The following is an 18,319-nucleotide window of genomic DNA, read 5'->3' on the forward strand; positions in this document are numbered from 1 at the left end:
GCTAGGTAAATACACAAAATTAGCCAGGAGCTTAGTTTTCAAAAAGCAGAGCAATTTACTATGTTTCTACTTCTTTGAATTTTAAATTTTTTATTATTAGCTTGGAGATGGAAAAGCTCGATGTAGTTTTCTCATTTGCTATAAAGAAAATGAGAAGTTCAATTACAGTATATTTCTATTGCATATTTCTATTGCTTTGACTTTTGTTTTTTAAAAAAGACTTGTTTATACAGATATAATAAATATGGTCTTTGAGGAATGCAAAGTCTCTCAGTTTGTAACTATTAATAGCTTATATTTACTTGTGCTTTGTAAAAGGTACTCTGCTAAGTGCTTCCCTGTGTTAGCTCATTTATTTCTCATAATACGTCCTTGAAGTATGTCCTGTTAGCATCATCATTGTGCAGATGAGACAGCTGAGGCAGAGAGCAGTTAAGTAACAGGCCTGAGATCATGCTTGTGGAACCAGGATCTAATCCCAGCTGTTCTAGATCCAAAATCTGTTCTTGTAATCTCTTGACAGTTTATCCTCAGAAACTAGAAGCACTTGTAGAAAAATTAACCATTGTTATTTTTAGGGTTTTTGTAGATTAATTAAAAACTCTTAATTTAATGTTAACAATAGCACCATTTGTTTTCACTAACTACCTCTTCTTTAAGAAATTCTATTTAGGCCTGGCATGGTAGCTCTTACCTGTAATCCTAGCACTCTGGGAGGCCAAGGCAGGTAGATTGCTTGAGCTCAGCAGTTCAAGACCAGCCTGAGCAAGAGTGAGACCCTGTCTCTAAAAACTAGCTGGGTGTTGTGGGCACCTATAGTCCTAGCTACTCGGGAGGCTGAGACAAAAGGATTACTTGAGCCCAGGAGTTTGAGGTTGCTGTGAGTCATGATGCCATGGCACTCTATTGAGGACAATGGAGTAAGAGTCTTGTCTCAAAAAACAAAAGGAAATTCTCCTTCTCTGTTGACTCAGGAAAAAATGTAATGGCAGTAACACACTCCCCTTTCTTCATTAAAGAAGACTCAGCTTTTCCATGATTGTATGTGATAATGATAGAGACAGAGCACTCACTTTTCCACAGACTAGCTGCTTTATTTAATGCAGTTTATATTTTAAGAGGACAGAAATGATATTGATATCATCTATGTCTAATGAAGGCAATAAATTATAATAAGTCAATACACTGTAATAAGCTGCAATAAGCTATAATAAGTTGTGGCTAGAATAGGAATGATAACTTCATAATGTAGACAATTGGTTTATTGGCTTTGTAGAAAATAGTATGTAACAGGTGTGAGCTTAGAATTGTTTATTCAACCAGCCGTTCCTCCATCTATTTATCTGTAAGTGTATATGTGTATGTATTATGTAGAGTTTTGAAATAGGAACTACATCATTAAGTTTCTCTTTCTGGATTGTGAAATCAGTGAAATATCACTACTTTTGAGAAAAATTGTCTGCTCACAAACCCTATCCCTTCCCCTTTTTTACTTTTATCAGTTCTTCTGTGACAGTGAATGGGATTATAATCAGTCTGTGCTGTAATTCCAAGACCAAGTCAGTAGCATTGCAGCTGGCTGATGGCCAGATACTTAAGTACCTTTGGGGTGAGTATCAAAGTGTTAGGAAAGCATGTTTGTGACTTAGGTAGATGTTTTATTCTTAAGAACATGTACTTGTGAGTATTTTGTCAGGATAACATTGATTGTTAGATGTTTTAACTACCTTGGAAAACCCTAACCTATGGACCAGAATTGTGAAGTTTTACTCCTGTTTTCTCCTGAAATAAACTGAAGTACCCTAACAAGTTTCCAAAATACATTTGGAAAGTGATCCAAATTACATGCTAAATGTTTTAGCAAGTATTGATGTTAATAGTTTTTTCAAAGAGTGTACCAGCTGTTTGTAAGCCAGATCTGCTAATCTTGCAGAGTCACCTTCTCTGGCCATTAAGCCATGGAAGAACCCTGGTGGATTTCCTCTTCAGTTTCCTTATGCATGCACACAGACAGAATTGGCCATGATTGGAGGAGAGGTAAGTGAACACAGGGCAGGAAACTTACCAGCTAAAGTAGTTACCCAGGGACTGACAGCATTAGGTGGAAAGAAAGAGTAAGGGCTTTGGAAGTGGATGGAGGTCTCCACTAAATTCCACGGCAACAGCAGGAAGTTATTTTACTTTCCTGAGCCATACTTCGTTCACCTATAAAATGGGAAAAATCTTCCAGGGTATGGAAGAAAGACTAAATGAGATAATGCATGTGATTGGCAAACTTTTATTGCTGCTTACACAGAAAATTTCAAGTCAGTTTTATTAAATATCTTTTGAAGAAAACAGAGATGTGAATTTGAAAATAGTATTCAATAGGAGTCATTTAACAAATAGTATTCAATAGGAGTCATTTAACAAATAACTGGAATGCTGATAATTGTGGTAGATGATAACATACATGATAACAACTCGACTAGTTTCTGCTCTTCTGGAACTTGTACTCTATTAATATAGGTATAATTTTTCTTCTTCTGGGAGAGTGAAAGAAATGGACAGGATATTATGGTAGAGAACAGTGAGGTGTAAATAGAGGATGGTAGCTATGAGAGTGGGAGTCCTACTTTTGGTGGTCTTGAAAAGCCTCTCTGAGGTGGTGACATATGAGCTGAGAGATGAAGGAAAGAAAGCTCTCTCCAAAAGGAAGAGGGTTTCAGGAGGATGGAACTGTGAAACACCTTGAGTTTGTCAGAAGCTCATTCTGTTCAAGGGACTGAATGGAAGCCGTGTGGCTAGAGCTTAGTGACATGTCATAGGAGTGTTTGGATTTTTTTAGATTAAGATTAGAAAGTTATTGATGAATGCTTCATGGTTTGAAAGGTGATTTTGGGTACTCAGAGAAGAGTTGGTTGGAGAGGGTTGAGAGTGGAAAGAGTGATCAACAGAAAGACTGTTGAAGTGGTGTTGGGGGTAGGTTGAGGGGTAGGAAGAGATGTCATTGAGATCTACGTAGGAGATGGACATGACAGGGCTTGCTGATGGATTGATGGCATCACATTCCAGTTTGCACAGATCAGTCATGTCTTAGTATCTGTGTTCAGTACTGATTATAAGAACTTAGAGGTGAAACCACTGGACAATAGTGCTATGTTACAGAAAAATCAGGTTTAACTAGTTTGAAATAGAATAGCTTGTAATTTCAGTTTTATTTCTTTACAGGAATGTGTCCTTGGTCTGACTGACAGTTGTCACTTTTTCATCAATGACACTGAGGTACCAAGGCTTGGTTTGGTAGTCAATGGTTTTCACAGCGTTGGCTCCAAGTAATATAGCTAACTTTCCCCCTTGACTCTCTTGCCTCATTGCAGATTGCATCAAATATCACATCATTTGCAGTGTACGATGAATTTTTATTGTTGACAACCCATTTCCATACCTGCCAATGTTTTTGCCTGAGAGACGCTTCATTTAAACGTAAGTTCTCAATGCATAAAATAGAAATAATCCCTCTTCCAATGTCTTTTGTCTTTTGAACTTTTAAATTCTTGACCTACTTTGACTTTTATCATGGAGTTCTAGGCTGGAGAAAACCTTTAGAGTTCATTTCCTTAGATCCTAATTTTAACATAGTACCTCGGTTTATGTAATTCTGTACCTGTTAGTAAAAACATCTGAAGAATGAGGCCTCTTCCTTAAGCAGCACATTCTACATTATAACAGTTTCTAGGAAATTATATAACTGATCTAGTATTTTTATTTTGCTTTATTTATTTTATTCTTTTTTGAGACAGAGTCTCATTATGTCGCCCTCAGTAGAGTGCTGTGGCGTCATAGCTCATAGAAACCTCAAACTCTTGTGCTTAAGCAATTCTCTTGTCTCAGCCTCCCAAGTAGCTGGGACTACAGGTGCCTGCCACAACACCCGGCCATTTTTTTGATGTTGTTTTTGCAGTTGTCACTGTTGTTTAACAGGCCCAGGCCGGTGTATGTGGCTGGTGCTCTAACCACTGAGCTATGGGCACCAAGCCTAATATTTTATTTTGAATTACCACATAGATCCCAAGCTAGCATTATGTTCTAACTTATACATAATCTTCCTTTTCTCACTGTGGTAACCTCCATTGTACATCTGGACTCATCTCGTGATTTATAGGCTATTGACTCCTTTTTTTTCTTCCATTCCATGCCCTGTGTGTGTGTGTGTGTTTTGTATTCTAAAAATGCCATATTTTCTTTGCTCCTAACTTGGAAACAGAGAATCTTTCTTTCATTGATACGATTATAGTACACTTATGCTGCTAAGAAACAGAGAAGCTGCCTAGATTCTTCAAAATCATTTGAGAAGTTGTGTATAGGAATATACATGAGGGCTCTGTAAGAGAGAGGGTAAGTTCCGGTGTTTATCAGAAGGGCAGTTAAATGGTCTTATTGAAGTTCTGTGGGAGCGCAAAAGAATTTGGTTGTTATTTGCTATCATCTGTTTCAGATAATATGTATGGTTTCAGCTGCATTAATGGAGAGTAGCTTGTCATGATAATTCTTAAGGCTTAGCCAAGGGTGTCTTCAGTATTACAGGCAGGTCTGAGCAGCAGTCATGTTTCCAATGGGGAGATTATGCGGAAGGTGGAAAGGGGCTCACGAATTGTCACTGTCGTACCGCAGGACACAAAGCTTATATTACAGGTAAGCTGTTTTTTCAGGTTGTCCTCCTTACTGTCAATCAGTCAATGCCAAACAGAATTCTTGGAGGTTATATTTTAGGTTCTCTTACGATTTGTAATCATTTGTTACATTTATTTCCTTGTTAGGTTTTCTGTTGACTTTATACAATGAAGTATCAATATTGGCTCTGACCAGTAAGGCTCAGAGAAGTCTTTTTTTAAAATTCAAGATAAATATTGAGAACTAGATTCTGCTAAAATTTTATAGCATTTTATAGCATTGTGGTAGTTCTCTATAAAGTGTTAGATAAAATTATGTATCTTGGCTATTTAAATTTTTTCTGCTTAATTAAAAATGTTATTCTTAGGGCAGCGCCTGTGGCTCAGTGAGGAGGGCACCAGCCCCATATACCAAGGGTGGCCGGTTCAAATCTGGCCCCAGCCAAACTGCAACAAAAAATAACCAGGCATTGTGGCAGACTCCAGTAGTCCCAGCTACTTGGGAGGCTGAGGCAAGAGAATTGCCTAAGCCCAAGAGCTGGAGGTTGCTGTGAGCTGTGACATGATAGCACTCTACCAAGGGTGACATAGTGAGACTCTGTCTCTCTGGAAAAAAAAAGTTATTCTTTTGATTTGTTTATTTTAAGATGCCAAGAGGAAACTTAGAAGTTGTTCATCATCGAGCCCTGGTTTTAGCTCAGATTCGGAAGTGGCTGGACAGGTAAGTTCCACGTACTGTATATGACTAGTTAGCTTATTGTGACTTATGTGTGAAAACAACATTTTATTATAATTTAAAAAACTTAAAAATCTAAAAAAACTTTAATTGTAGATATCGTTAATCAGATTCTCAGAGGCCTTTTTGGGTGTGTTTTTCATTTTTTAACTTTAATACTGTATATTGCAATGAACATTCCTTGCAGAAAGGGTCATGATGCTCATCATATGAAGCAAAGCTTCTCTCATTCTAAGGGGTTCATCGGAGCCTGTAAACCAAGGGGAATTGAGTACCAAATTGTCTATTTGGGGGAAACTTCGTATTAGAAATATCTAAATTAATGCTTCATTTAAAACGTAGACCTAAGTTCTGTGGTGATTTTCTTTTGTGTCTGTGTGGGTATATAGTGCTCAGATTGCCTTGATGACTAATGACACCTTTTAAGAAGGTAAATGAACGTGGTATCTGGTTTTTAATACCATAATTTTAGAGTAGAAATCTAGTAGTAGTTTGGCATTTGGGCTGTAATCTGATTATAACTGATTTGCATAATAATGAAAATATGCTGGGTCAAAGGAGCTTAGTTTTTGTGGAAAACACCTATCCTTTTTCCTCATAGGCTTATGTTTAAAGAAGCATTTGAATGCATGAGAAAACTGAGGATTAATCTCAATCTGATTTATGATCATAATCCTAAGGTAACTTTCTAATCTGACTTTTACATTAGTTTACTTTATACTTGAATGAACATGATCTGAACTGAAATGTTTTTTCCCTTTTTTTGATAGGTGTTTCTTGAAAATGTGGAAACTTTCATTAGACAGATAGAGTCTGTAAATTATATTAATTTGTTTTTCACAGAATTGAAGTAAGTATTTTGAATAATTTGTGAATACGTTTCCATAATTTTCTCTCTTGTTAAGGAAATCAAACATAAATAGCTGGAGAAGAAAAATTACATACTGTTCTTTTTTTTTTTTTTTTTTTTTTTTGCGGTTTTTGTCCGGGGCTGGATTTAAACCCGCCACCTCTGGCATATGGGACCACTGCTCTACTCTTTTGAGCCACAGGTGCCACCCATACTGTTCATTTTTTTAAAAATTACTATAGTTCTTAGATGCCTAAAGGTTCTGTTCTTTTCTGTTTTTTTTTTGAGACAGAGCCTCAAGCTATCGCCCTGGGTAAAGTGCCATGGTGTCACAGCTCACAGCAACCTCCGACTCCCGGGCTTAAGTGACTCTCTTGTCTCAGCCTCCCAAGTAGCTGTGACTACAGGTGCCTGCCACAACGCCCTGCTATTTTTTGGTTGTAGTTGTCATTGTTTGGCAGGCCAGGGCCGGATTCAAACCCGCCAGCTCTGGTGTATGTGGCTGGCACCTTAGTTGCTTGAGCTACAGGCGCAGAGCCCCAAAGGTTCTTTTCTTTCTTCTTCTTTTAAAAACAACCTATATAAAACTATGACTTTAAAATATGTCATTCAAAATTATTATTGATTTCATTCTTAGGTATACATATAAAACGATAGTAGAACCTTTGTGAGTTGACCACTAAAGGGACTGGAGCAGACTGGTCAACATGCAGCAGTGGTCAACATAAGGAACTAGTCTACTGTACTGATATGTACATGTGGTGCATGTTGGTCAGTGATAATTAGGTTAGCTTAGGGAGGTGGTCAGTGTAGAGAGGTATAGAGCTTCTACTATATTTGTGTTTTGGGGGAGATTAAAATCAAATGGTGTCTTTTTCTGAGATGGTTTTTTACCCGCAACTTTTTAATGAAACTTCAAACATATAGAAAAATTGAGAGAGTTGTCCAGTGAGCACTCTGAACCCCTACCCCAGATTCTCCAGTTCATGCCTTTCTGTATTTGGTTTAGCATTATCTATAATCTGTCCATTCATCATTCATCTTGTTTGTAGACAAATTTCAAAGTCAGTTGTAGGGATCAGTGTCCTTTACTTTCCTTTAGTAATTATTGTGTACAGCCTTAAGTAGAGTGCATTCTTTGTGTATGGGATGGTTTTGTTAGGTTTTTTAAGGTCACATTATCTACAGTGAAATGCACAGATCCTAAGTTTGCCATTCAGTGAGTTTTGGCAGATGTACAGTTTGTGTAACCTGAACCCCTATCGAGTTAAAGAGAGCATTTCCTTCTCAGAAAGTTGCCTCATATTTCTCCTCAGTTAGTCTTTGTCCCACTCATCGCCCACCCTAGGCAACTGGGTTTTGAGTTTTGAATTTTTTGCCATACATCACTTCTGCCTGTTCACAAACTTCTGTAAATGGAAGCATATAGTATTTACTCTTCTATGTAAATAAAGCTGCTTTCATTCAGCATATTGTCCCACGATTCATCCATGGGACACTAGTTCATGATTTTGTATGAATCACTAGTTCATGATTTTTTTGTATGAATCACTAGTTCATGATTTTTTTATTGCTCAGTAGTATGGCATCATGTAAATTAACCACCAATTATTATTCATTCCCCTATTGCTGGATACCTAGGTTGTACTCTGTTAAGAGAAAGTGTGAATAAAACATCTACCAACATTATTGTGCATATACTTTCTGGCCTCCTCTGTGTCTCAATATTTTTATAATTGAACTGTTTTCCAAAAATTACTTTTATTTATTGTTTCATCAGCATGCCAGATATAGGTTAGTAGTTTACTGGACCTCATGCTCAATTAGTGACATTCTCATTCACGCTCTTACTAGGGAAGAAGATGTCACAAAGACCATGTACCCTCCTACAGTTGCCAGCAGTGTCCAGCTGTCCAGAGAGTCCGATGAGAGTAAACTAGACCTTATCTGCAATGCTATGAGAGCAGCCATGGAGAACATAAATCCTCACAAGTATGTCTGTTGGTGCTGGTCGGCATCTTTTGAATAACAGCAGTGTGTAGTTGTCTGGTTTATTCACCCTTTTCATTCTGGGGTTCTTCACTTGTTACCTCAGGTACTGCCTATCAATACTCACATCTCACATCAAGAAAACAACCCCAGAACTGGAAATAGTGCTGCAGAAGGTACACGAGCTTCAAGGTAGGTATCTGTTCACAGAGAAAGTGCTTAACGTGGTGTGGACTGTTGCTGGTCTTCTGCAGGTGACCATTGCCATGTTGTTGCATGTCACAGATATACTTGTGGCCCTGTGATCACCATTTAAGACCGCTGTCAGGTTTTGTCAGTGCTGCCCTAGAAAGCATGTTTAAAGGAGTCAAAAGTATATTCATCTGGTGTTCAGTTCTGTCAGAAAAATTTATTACTTTGTCTTCTGTTATGTTACTGGGTCTGTGAATTTTTTTCCCCCAAATGGTTTTGTTCTGTTTTGTTTTCTAAACACCGACAGGAAATACTCCCTCTGTTCCTGATTCTGTGAGTGTGGAAGAGGCCTTGAAATATTTGCTGCTTCTGGTAGATGTTAATGAATTATATGATCATTCTCTGGGGACCTATGACTTTGATTTGGTGGTCATGGTGGCTGAGAAGTCACAGAAGGTGTGTGGAGTTATTAATTTTATATTGTTTTGTTTCTTGTTTAAATAATCGTGGCAGTATGAAACCCTGCTCCTGACAATGCAGTAGTATCTTTGCTGGTGTTACCCTGTGAATACAGGACTGGAGACAGATCTGACAGTCTCCAGGATCCATGCTCCTGAGTTACATTTTCTATCATAGTGCTTTGATTATCAAAGGGGTTTTTCCCACCCAGCAAAAAGAGTATATATTTTATTTAAAGTAAATTATAGATAGGCATAGACTTTTCGAGAGAGATTGGAAAAGGGTCCCTCTTGCAAGTGAGAGGAGACCTTTTAAAGGCTTTAATTGCTAGATTGAGGAAGTAAAGTTACATGGTTATTTTAATACTGTAGGCTTTTGTGTGAACTAATCCTTCCTTATGAAGGAAGTGTAGCAAGTGTTCACAGTGTGCTCCAGTTGTTTATCACATAGCTCTTTTTTTTTTCTTTTTTGAGTCTCACTATGTCACCCTTAGTAGAGAGCTATGGCGTCACAGCTCACAGCAACCTCAAACTTTTGGGCTTAAGAGATTCTCTTGCCTCAGCCTCCCAAGTAGCTGGGACGACAGACCCTTGCCACAATGCCCAGCTGTTTCTTGGTGTAGTTGTCGTTGTCGTTTAGCAGGCTTGGGCCAGGTTCCAACCCACCAGCCCCAGTGTTTGTGGCCGGCGCCCTAGCCACTGAGCTACAGGCGCCGAGCCCCACACATAGCTCTTTTTCTCTGTGAAGGGCACATGGAGCATAGAAAGGCCCAGTTCTTTTACTGCCATTGGAAAGTTTGAGCACACTGGTCTGTTTTTTATCTGGTTTTCTGCAACCTCAATTCCTTTCCCTGTCACTCTTTGCTGTTGCCAAAATGAGCTTTCCAAAAAGGGAAATCTGATCCTTCATTTCTCTACTTATAATCCTTCATGAGCTCCCCATTGCCCCATAATAAAAAGCCCTTCCTTGATCTAGCCTTTGTGTGTCTTTCTGTTCTCATCTCTTGGTATTGTCTTTTTTTCTCTGCCCGTTGAAGAAAGATAGTGCTTTTGTCCTCCTCCCCACTCCCTCACTACCACCAAGCCTCACGTGCCTTTGCAGGCAGCATTACCAGCTTCCTGCCCTCACCATTCTCCTGGCTAACTTGTACTCATCTAGGTCAAAGGATGCTGTTGCAGCATCTTCCCAATAAGCCATTCTTGCCTCCCTCCAGGGATGGGGTGAGATAGGCCTCCTGTGTGCTTCTGTTGTGCCCAGGGCCTAGCCCTGCATGCTGTAGTCTATTTCCTTCTAGAGTGGAGGCTTCCTGAGGCTAAGGGTTGTGTTGTATTCTTTGTTCTTACCATATTCTTTCCAAGTATTGTTGATTGAAGGTATTGGTTCAGGGTCATCCTCCACATTATATGCATGAGTATTTAATTATTGTATTTTTTTTCTGTATTATTCTTACATGTATTCATGCTGTTTGCTTGTGGAATTGCTTTAAAAACAGGAAGCACCTTTTCTTTAGGAAGAAGAAATTATTTTCTTATAGATGCACAGTGCGAAGGATAGTAGTGCCAGTACTGGTTGGCTGGGTCTCAGAGTTTTATGTCCAACTCAGTATAATATTTTTGGTTTAACGTGTGGTCTTTGCAAATTGAGGGCATGGAATATCATGAAAATAGCACCAAAAGCAGTGTCTTGCACTTTCAGGAGAAACTTAAAAAGTATTTGTTGAGGGCAGCACCTGTGGCTCAGAGGGGTAAGACGCCAGCCCCATATGCCGGAGGTGGCAGGTTCAAACCCAGCCCTGGCCAAAAACTGCAAAAAAAATAAAAAAGTATTTGTTGAATATCTTCTGGATTGGAACCTTGTTTTCCTTATTTGGTTGTGAAATAAGTGATACTGTGAGACTAAGATATGGATTAGGAATTATCATTTCAAATGTAAACTAATAACATATGTGTAAGTATTTTTACAAAATGATGTACAGTTGACCCTTGAAAAACACAGTTTTGAACTGTGTGGTTCCACCTATACACAGATATTTTTAGATAGTCAGCTCTGCCCCATATCCTCAGGTTCTACATCTACAACTAAATGTAGATCAAAAGTATAGCATTTGGGTAGGGCGGGGTTACTCAAGCCTGTAATCCTAGCACTTTGAGAGGTTGAGGCAGGAGGACTGATTGAAGCCTGGAGATCAAGATCAGCTTGACCAAGAGGTAGACCCTGTCTCTACAAAAATAAAAAAATTAGCTGACCATGATAGCACATGCCTATAGTCTCAAGATACTTGGGGCTAAAGCAGGAGTATTACTTGAATCCAGGAATTTGAGCTATGATGACACCATTACACTCTAGTATTTACAGAATGGGAACCCAAGGACATGGAGGGCTAACTTTTTGCATAAGATGGTTCTATAGAGCTGACTGTGGGACTTGAGTATGCTCAGATTTTTGCATGGGGGTTGTCCTGGAACCAATCCCATGTGAATACTGAGGGATGACTGTAGTTGATTTTATATACTATATAACATAGTTAATATATCATACACATTTAAAAATTATGTAGCTATGGGTTTATTGGTATAACTGTTACAGATACTTTTATATATCACAAGTAATAAAGTTTTCTTTAATTTTTTTTAGGATCCCAAAGAATATCTTCCATTTCTTAATACACTTAAGAAAATGGAAACTAATTATCAGCGGTTTACTATAGACAAATACTTGAAACGTTATGAAAAAGCCATTGGCCACCTCAGCAAATGTGGTAAGTGTGAGGACTAGTATGTTTATTTCTGTTTCAAATCGTCTTTGAAACTAGGCAAGGTATAAATTAAAATGAGTTTAAACAGAGACTAATTTCCATTTTCACTCTGAAAACTTAACAATTATATAGTATGTTCATCTTATTTTGTTCTGTGTTCCAAAAAGTTGAAGGCAAAGTTTCAAATCACTTTTGGCCAACTGGAGGAGCTTCCTAGCTGAGAACATAGAACAGATCCTTTTGGGGAGTTAAGAATGAATACCTCCTAAATTAATTTCAGTGTCTCAAAATTAAAGCTGGTTAACATTTCCCCTTTCTCATGGTGTTTGCAAACATGTGAGGGAAACCCCCACTTGTCTGGAGTGCACGTTAAGGCCCATAGCCTGGTTCCTGGAAAGAGAAGGTTTTGACTGGCAGTGATGGAGTGGAACAGGCTCAGGGCCATCTGTTCAGCTTCACCCCACCCTGTCCCATGCTGGAGCAGTTGGGATTCTTCACTGAGGACCCATGTGGGGACAGGGAGGAATAATTGGGGTGTGTATTAAGTATTGCTCTTCTGGCATCCTTGGAGAATCTGGGTCAGCTGGCTGGGACAGGCCTGATGTGTGTGTATGTTTAATAAGCTTCCCATATGATTCCTTATCTGGGAAATTGAGAAAACAGTGCTGAGTAGCTGCATCTCTTAAGTAGACAGCTGATGTGAATCAGTGCTTCTCTTATCTCACAGTTCAGTGATGCTCATTAAAAATTCACATTCCCAAATTCTGTTCTCCAGGTAGAGTGATGATGTATGCCTTAAAAAGATCCCTCATTGAGTTTGTTTGGGGAACATTGGTGTATGTGAAGTTCATTATGCTTCCTAAATCTTAAGTTTGTGTCTGTGTGAATCTTATTGCTGCAGGACCTGAGTACTTCCCAGAATGTTTAAACTTAATAAAAGATAAAAACTTGTATAATGAAGCTCTGAAGTTATATCCACCAAATTCACAGCAGTACAAGGTATGTGGAATGTGAAATGAGGCTCTCCTGATGTCGTTCTATTCATTGGTTGTAAAGGATCCTGAGTTTATAACATTGACCTTGGTTTCGGGGTTCATCTTAAAAATAAAGTAGTGTCGAGCAGTGCCTGTGGCTCAAAGGAGTAGGGCGCTGGCCCCATATACCGGAGTTGGCAGGTTCAAATTTGGCCCCGGCCAAAAAAACTAGTGTCATCGTAAACATTTTATCTATGAGAATGGTCCTGACCTGGGCCCTGGCCAAAAACTGCAAAAAAAATTTAAAAAAATTTTAAAAAGTAGTGTCATCTTGAACTTTTTATCTATGAGAATGGTCCTGACCTGTTCTGAAGAAACTGCCCAGCAGAATTTGGTGATAGTTCTTGTTTGGTTTTATTTTTTGCATTGCTATATTATTCCCCCAGTCCAGAATAAGGCATGTATAGGTATTAGTAGTTGTTTGTTGAGTAAATAAATGGCACAACCCTAGTAAATATTGAATGGAAAAATGAGTTAACTGATAAATCTTAAGATTTTCCCAAATAATTTCAAGCAAGTTTCAATTGTAATGACTAAGGCTCCTACCCTGGAGCTGTGTCACATTTCCTTATTAACTCCAGAACTCCTCCTGTCTCAGGATATTGGTGTTGCTTATGGGGAACACCTGATGCAGGAGTGCATGTATGAGCCTGCGGGGCTCATGTTTGCCCGATGCGGTGCCCACGAGAAAGCTCTCTCAGCCTTTCTGACTTGTGGCAGCTGGAAGCAAGCCCTCTGTGTGGCAACCCAGCTTAACTTGACCACAGATCAACTGGCTGGCCTTGCCAGGACTCTGGCAGGTAAGTGTGGTCATTGTTTGTCTACTTTTGCAAAGGTTTTTGTTTCGTTCTTTGTTTTGTTTGTTAATTCTTCAAATAGGTTTAAGGTGGCATATCTTTTTTTTTTTTTTAATTGTTAAATCATAGCTGTGTACATTAATGCAATCAAGGGGTACAATGTGCTGGTTTCATATACAATCTGAAATATTCTCATCAATCTGTTCAACGTAGCCTTCATGGCATTTTCTTAGTTATTGTATGTAGACATTTGTATTCTGCCTTTAGTAAGTTTCACCTGTACCCATTCCAAGATGCACCGTAGGTGTGGCCCCACCCATCACCCTCCCTCCACTCTAACCTTCCCCCTCCCTTCCCCTTCCTTGACCTTTTCCTCATAGTCTTATGCTATAGTTGGGTTATAGCCTTCATGTGAAAGCTATAATTTAGCTTCATAGTAGGGCTGAGTACATTGGATACTTTTTCTTCCATTCCTAAGATACTTTGCTAAGAAGAATATGTTCCAGCTCCATCCATGTAAACATGAAAGAGGTAAAGTCTCCATCTTTCTTTAAGGCTCCATAGTATTCCATGGTATACACGTACCACAATTTGCTAGTCCATTCGTGGGTCGATGGGCACTTGGGCTTCTTCCGTGACGTAGCAATTATGAATTGGGCTGCAATAAACATTCTGGTACAGATGTCTTTGTTATATTGTGATTTTTGGTCTTCTGGGTATAAACCTAGTAAAGGAATTATAGGATCGAATGGCAGGTCTATTTTTAGGCCCCTAAGTATTCTCCAAACATCCTTCCAGAAGGAACATATTAGAGTGCATTCCCACCAGCAGTGTAGAAATGTGCCCTTTTCTCTACATCCACGCCAACATCTCTGGTTTTGGGATTTTGTTATGTGGGCTACACTTACTGGGGTTAGGTGATATCTCAAAGTAGTTTTGATTTGCATTTCTCTGATGATTAAGGATGATGAGCTTTTTTTCATGTGTTTGTAGATCGTGCATCTATCTTCTTTAGAGAAGTTTGTTTTCAAGTCCCTTGCCCACCGTGAGATGGGATCACGTGTTCTTTTCTTGCTAATACGTTTGAGTTCTCTGTGGATTCTGGTTATTAGACCTTTATCTAATTTATTTGTATAACCTACAAATATTTTCTGCCATTCTGAGGGCTGTCTGCTTGCTTTAATTACTATGTTCTTGGCTGTAAGGCAGCATATTTTGATGTAGTCTCATACTCACTGATAAAAATTAATTTAGAATGATTTATTAAGTAGGGTAAAGGTTAAGTTGCTGCAACGAGTCCAAAAATGAAGTGGCACAATAAAAAAAGTAGTTTATTTCTCTCTAATGTAGGGACCTATAGGTCCATTATGTAGATCTGCAACTTTTTAGTCAGACAGTTGTAGCTTTGTTATCTCCGGGTCTGTATTTGAGTCCTCAGAAAAGGGAAATGCTAGAGTGATAGTCATTTAGAAATGGCCTGGAGGAGGGGCGGCGCCTGTGGCTCAAGGACTAGGGTGCCAGTCCCATATGCCAGAGGTGGCGGGATCAAACCCAGCCCCGGCCAGAAACCACAAAAAAAAAAAAAAGACTGGCTCTGTGCCTGTGGCTCAAGCGGCTAAGGCACCAGCCACGTACACGTGAGCTGGCGAGTTCGAATCCAGCCTGGGCCTGCCAAACAACAATGATGGCTGCAACCAAAAAATAGCTGGGTGTTCTGGTGGGCGCCTGTAGTCCCAGCTACTTGGGAGGCAAAGGCAAGACACTCGCTTGAGCCCAGGAGTTGGAGGTTGCTGTGAGCTATGATGCCACGGTACTCTACCCAGGGCAACAGCTTGAGTCTCTGTCTCAAAAAAAAAAAAAAAAAAGAAATGGCCTGGAGGTTAAACTATCACTTCTATTCCATCTCATTTACTGAAATTTATGTTACATTGCCACACCTAATACTGTATGGCTGAGTGGTCGTGTACCACATAAGAAGGTAAAGATGAATTTTGGGATGGACCATTCTGCTATTGACAGTAAATCATTGGAAACCGTAGTAGCAATAGTCAGGAGTGAGGTTAAAAAAAATAAATAAATAAAAAGGCCAAATGAACAGTGTGAAAGCAAAGGCAGTTTAGCTGCTTCAGGGTGTAGGGATTGCCTGAACCCGAGGTGAGGCTAGTCTGATTATCCTTAGTAGAGCAGAGGAGAGGTTAGCAGTACGTATGAGAAGAGTCGGGTAGGGCTTTTCTCAGCACTTCTTGAATAGAAGTAAAGGAATGACTGATAAATTTTTTTCTCCTGCCTTTTTAACAAATCTTACGTTGGTATAGTATTAAAAAAAATAGTCCTGAAAAAATTCCAAATTATAACCTGTTAAATTTGTAAACATATCCTCTTTTGTTCCTTGCATTATTCCTTTTTTCTTGGATTATAAAAATATAGGAGATTATCACTTATTCTTGTTATTAGATCTGTGGGCTTGTCTGTAATTCTTCTCAGTTTCCAAGCTGCACTCTTTTTACAAATGTTGACAATTCTTTATTTTAGGCCTTTTAATTATTTATTCTGGCTCCGTTATTACTTCTGAGATGAGAGTCGTAGTACACATCAGGTTGTGGTTGCCTCTTTGTGGTTATCTCTGTTGGGCCAAGCGTGAGGAGTATCTAAAGACATTGTGCGACCTGGGACATAAGTCAGCTGCCTCCATCTAGTGCTCAACCAAAGAAACAGCATTCTTTTCCTGTTAGGGAAGAAATAGACTAGTGAGAAATCCTTGGTCAGTTTCACTTATGCATACTTTTGGAAGCATTTTTTCCAAGACTAATTTTGTGTATATCTGATTGTCAAATCCTGTGCTGTTTTTGGATTCTAACTGCCACTTAAGGTAACACTCAGTGGTATATATGCCCATTCTCCTTCCAGAAATTACAAAGTACATAGTTTGATAGTAATAAAGATGTTAAAGAAACACTTTGCCCAAAGAATCTGTTTAATTTTGTTGTCAAATGTTTATTGTTATCTTTGCAGGAAAACTGGTTGAGAAGAGGAAGCATGTTGATGCAGCCATGGTTTTGGAACAATATGCCCAGGTAAACTCCGTTCTTCCTTCTAAACTCCCCACCCCCAGTGAATAAGAAAGAATTTCTCATTTGTACCTTACTGATCATGAAAAGTGAAAATCTAAATTCAGTACATCTGTAAATAATAAGTTTTGTGAGGTAGAATACCACAGAGCGTTAATGTGTGTACGATCATATAAACCAGTGATTTGTCCTTGTTTAAAAACACTACATTAAATCTTAAGGGTGTTGTGCTTTTTGTTGTTAATTTTGCGAAAGTAGAAACAGTGACAAGGCACCATTATAAAACAGTTAATTGGACATTATATTCTTCTTTGGCTTTTATTTCCATTCTCTCTGCTGGAAAATAGTTATTACCTCAGGCAGTTTCAGGGGTTCTAGTTTTAGCGCAGATTATAAGGATAAATACCATATGAGCTTTTGGATTCAGGTCTGTAATCCTAGCACTCTGGGAGGCTGAGGCAGGAAGATAGCTTAAGGTCAGGCTTTTGAAACCAGCCTGAGCAAGAGTAAGACCCCATCTCTGCTAAAAATAGAAAAATTAGCTGGGTGTGATGGTGGGAGGCTGAAGCAAGAGGATCACTTAAGCCCAGGAGTTTGAGGTTGCTATGAGCTCTAATGACACCACAGCACTCCAGCCTGGGCAAGAGAGTTGAGACTTTGTCTCAATAAAAAAAAAAAGAATTATAGGATTCATTATGAAAATAATAAAACTATACTGACACTGGCCAAAGACTTAACAGTACACAGGTATACAATTGACATCAGGAATTATTGCCTTATAAAAGTCTTGGTCTTTAAAGAGTGTCTTTTTTTGTTTTTTTTATAGTTGTTTCTTATAGGCACATTTATGTAACATAATTGTGCTTTCAAAATATTTCACCTATCTCTCATGTAATAAAAGGAGGTAAAAAAAGATAACTGAAATTTTATATTATTAGATCCTGGAGAAAGAGTATGTTGGGTGTGTGAGTTGAAAACATCAGTGAATAAAATATGCCTAAGAGAGGGTGGTGCCCATAGCTCAGTGAGTAGGGCGCCAGCCACATAGAGGCTGGCAGATTTGAAATCAGCCTGGGGCCTGTTAAAACAACAGTGACAACTGCAACAAAAAAATAGCTGGGCGTGTAGTGGGCACCTGTAGTCTCAGCTATTTGGGAGGCTGAAGCAAGAGAATCGCTTGAGCCTAAGAGTTTGAGGTTGCTCTGAGCTGTGATGCCAGGGCACTCTACCCAGGGCGACCGCTTAAGACTCTATGACAAAAACTATGCCTAAGAAGCTAGAGCTTGGGGTGGAAAGATGCCACCTAAGAAGGTTAATTAAGTGAATAAGATGCCTTCTTATTCATTGTGAATGAACATTAATTTATAGAATTATTTATATAATGTATACATAATAAAATTATACAACTGTGGCATAATTTACATATAATAAAATAAACACACCAATTTAAAATAAAGAATCATTAATGTTTATTGTCATGTAACCACCACCACACTCATGATATAAAAACATAGTACTAATACCCTCAAAATTCTCTTAATTCCATTTTTATTTGTTTTTTTTGTGGGGGGTACAGAGTCTCAGTCTGTCACCCTTTGTAGAGGAGTTCCGTGACATCATAACTCACAGCAACCTCAAACTCTTGGGCTCAAGAAATCCTTTTGCCTCAGCCTCCTGAGTAGCTAGGATTATAGGCACTGGCCAAGACACCCAGCTAAGTGTTCTTGTTTTTAAAAGAGACAGGTCTTGCTCTTGCTCAAGCTGGTCTCAAACTTGTGAGCTCTAGC

At 38.9% G+C, this 18,319-nt stretch overlaps 1 protein-coding gene across 2 annotated transcripts in view; it reads left to right on the forward strand.

The window, feature by feature from the left end:
• Positions 1-18,319, forward strand: part of ELP1 (elongator acetyltransferase complex subunit 1) — a 75,350-nt gene that overhangs the window by 34,957 nt on the left and 22,074 nt on the right. For both annotated transcript variants that reach the window (XM_053566348.1, XM_053566337.1), the window contains 15 exons: positions 1,503-1,609; positions 1,934-2,037; positions 3,211-3,264; positions 3,360-3,465; positions 4,559-4,674; positions 5,300-5,373; positions 5,990-6,068; positions 6,159-6,238; positions 8,093-8,230; positions 8,334-8,419; positions 8,727-8,875; positions 11,513-11,636; positions 12,535-12,632; positions 13,266-13,467; positions 16,477-16,538. In XM_053566348.1, the coding sequence (XP_053422323.1) occupies positions 1,503-1,609; positions 1,934-2,037; positions 3,211-3,264; positions 3,360-3,465; positions 4,559-4,674; positions 5,300-5,373; positions 5,990-6,068; positions 6,159-6,238; positions 8,093-8,230; positions 8,334-8,419; positions 8,727-8,875; positions 11,513-11,636; positions 12,535-12,632; positions 13,266-13,467; positions 16,477-16,538 (1,579 nt within the window). The remainder of the gene's footprint in view (positions 1-1,502; positions 1,610-1,933; positions 2,038-3,210; positions 3,265-3,359; positions 3,466-4,558; positions 4,675-5,299; positions 5,374-5,989; positions 6,069-6,158; positions 6,239-8,092; positions 8,231-8,333; positions 8,420-8,726; positions 8,876-11,512; positions 11,637-12,534; positions 12,633-13,265; positions 13,468-16,476; positions 16,539-18,319) is intronic.

Source organism: Nycticebus coucang, chromosome 2, assembly GCF_027406575.1.
Source record: "Nycticebus coucang isolate mNycCou1 chromosome 2, mNycCou1.pri, whole genome shotgun sequence".
Classification (NCBI taxonomy): domain Eukaryota; kingdom Metazoa; phylum Chordata; class Mammalia; order Primates; family Lorisidae; genus Nycticebus; species Nycticebus coucang.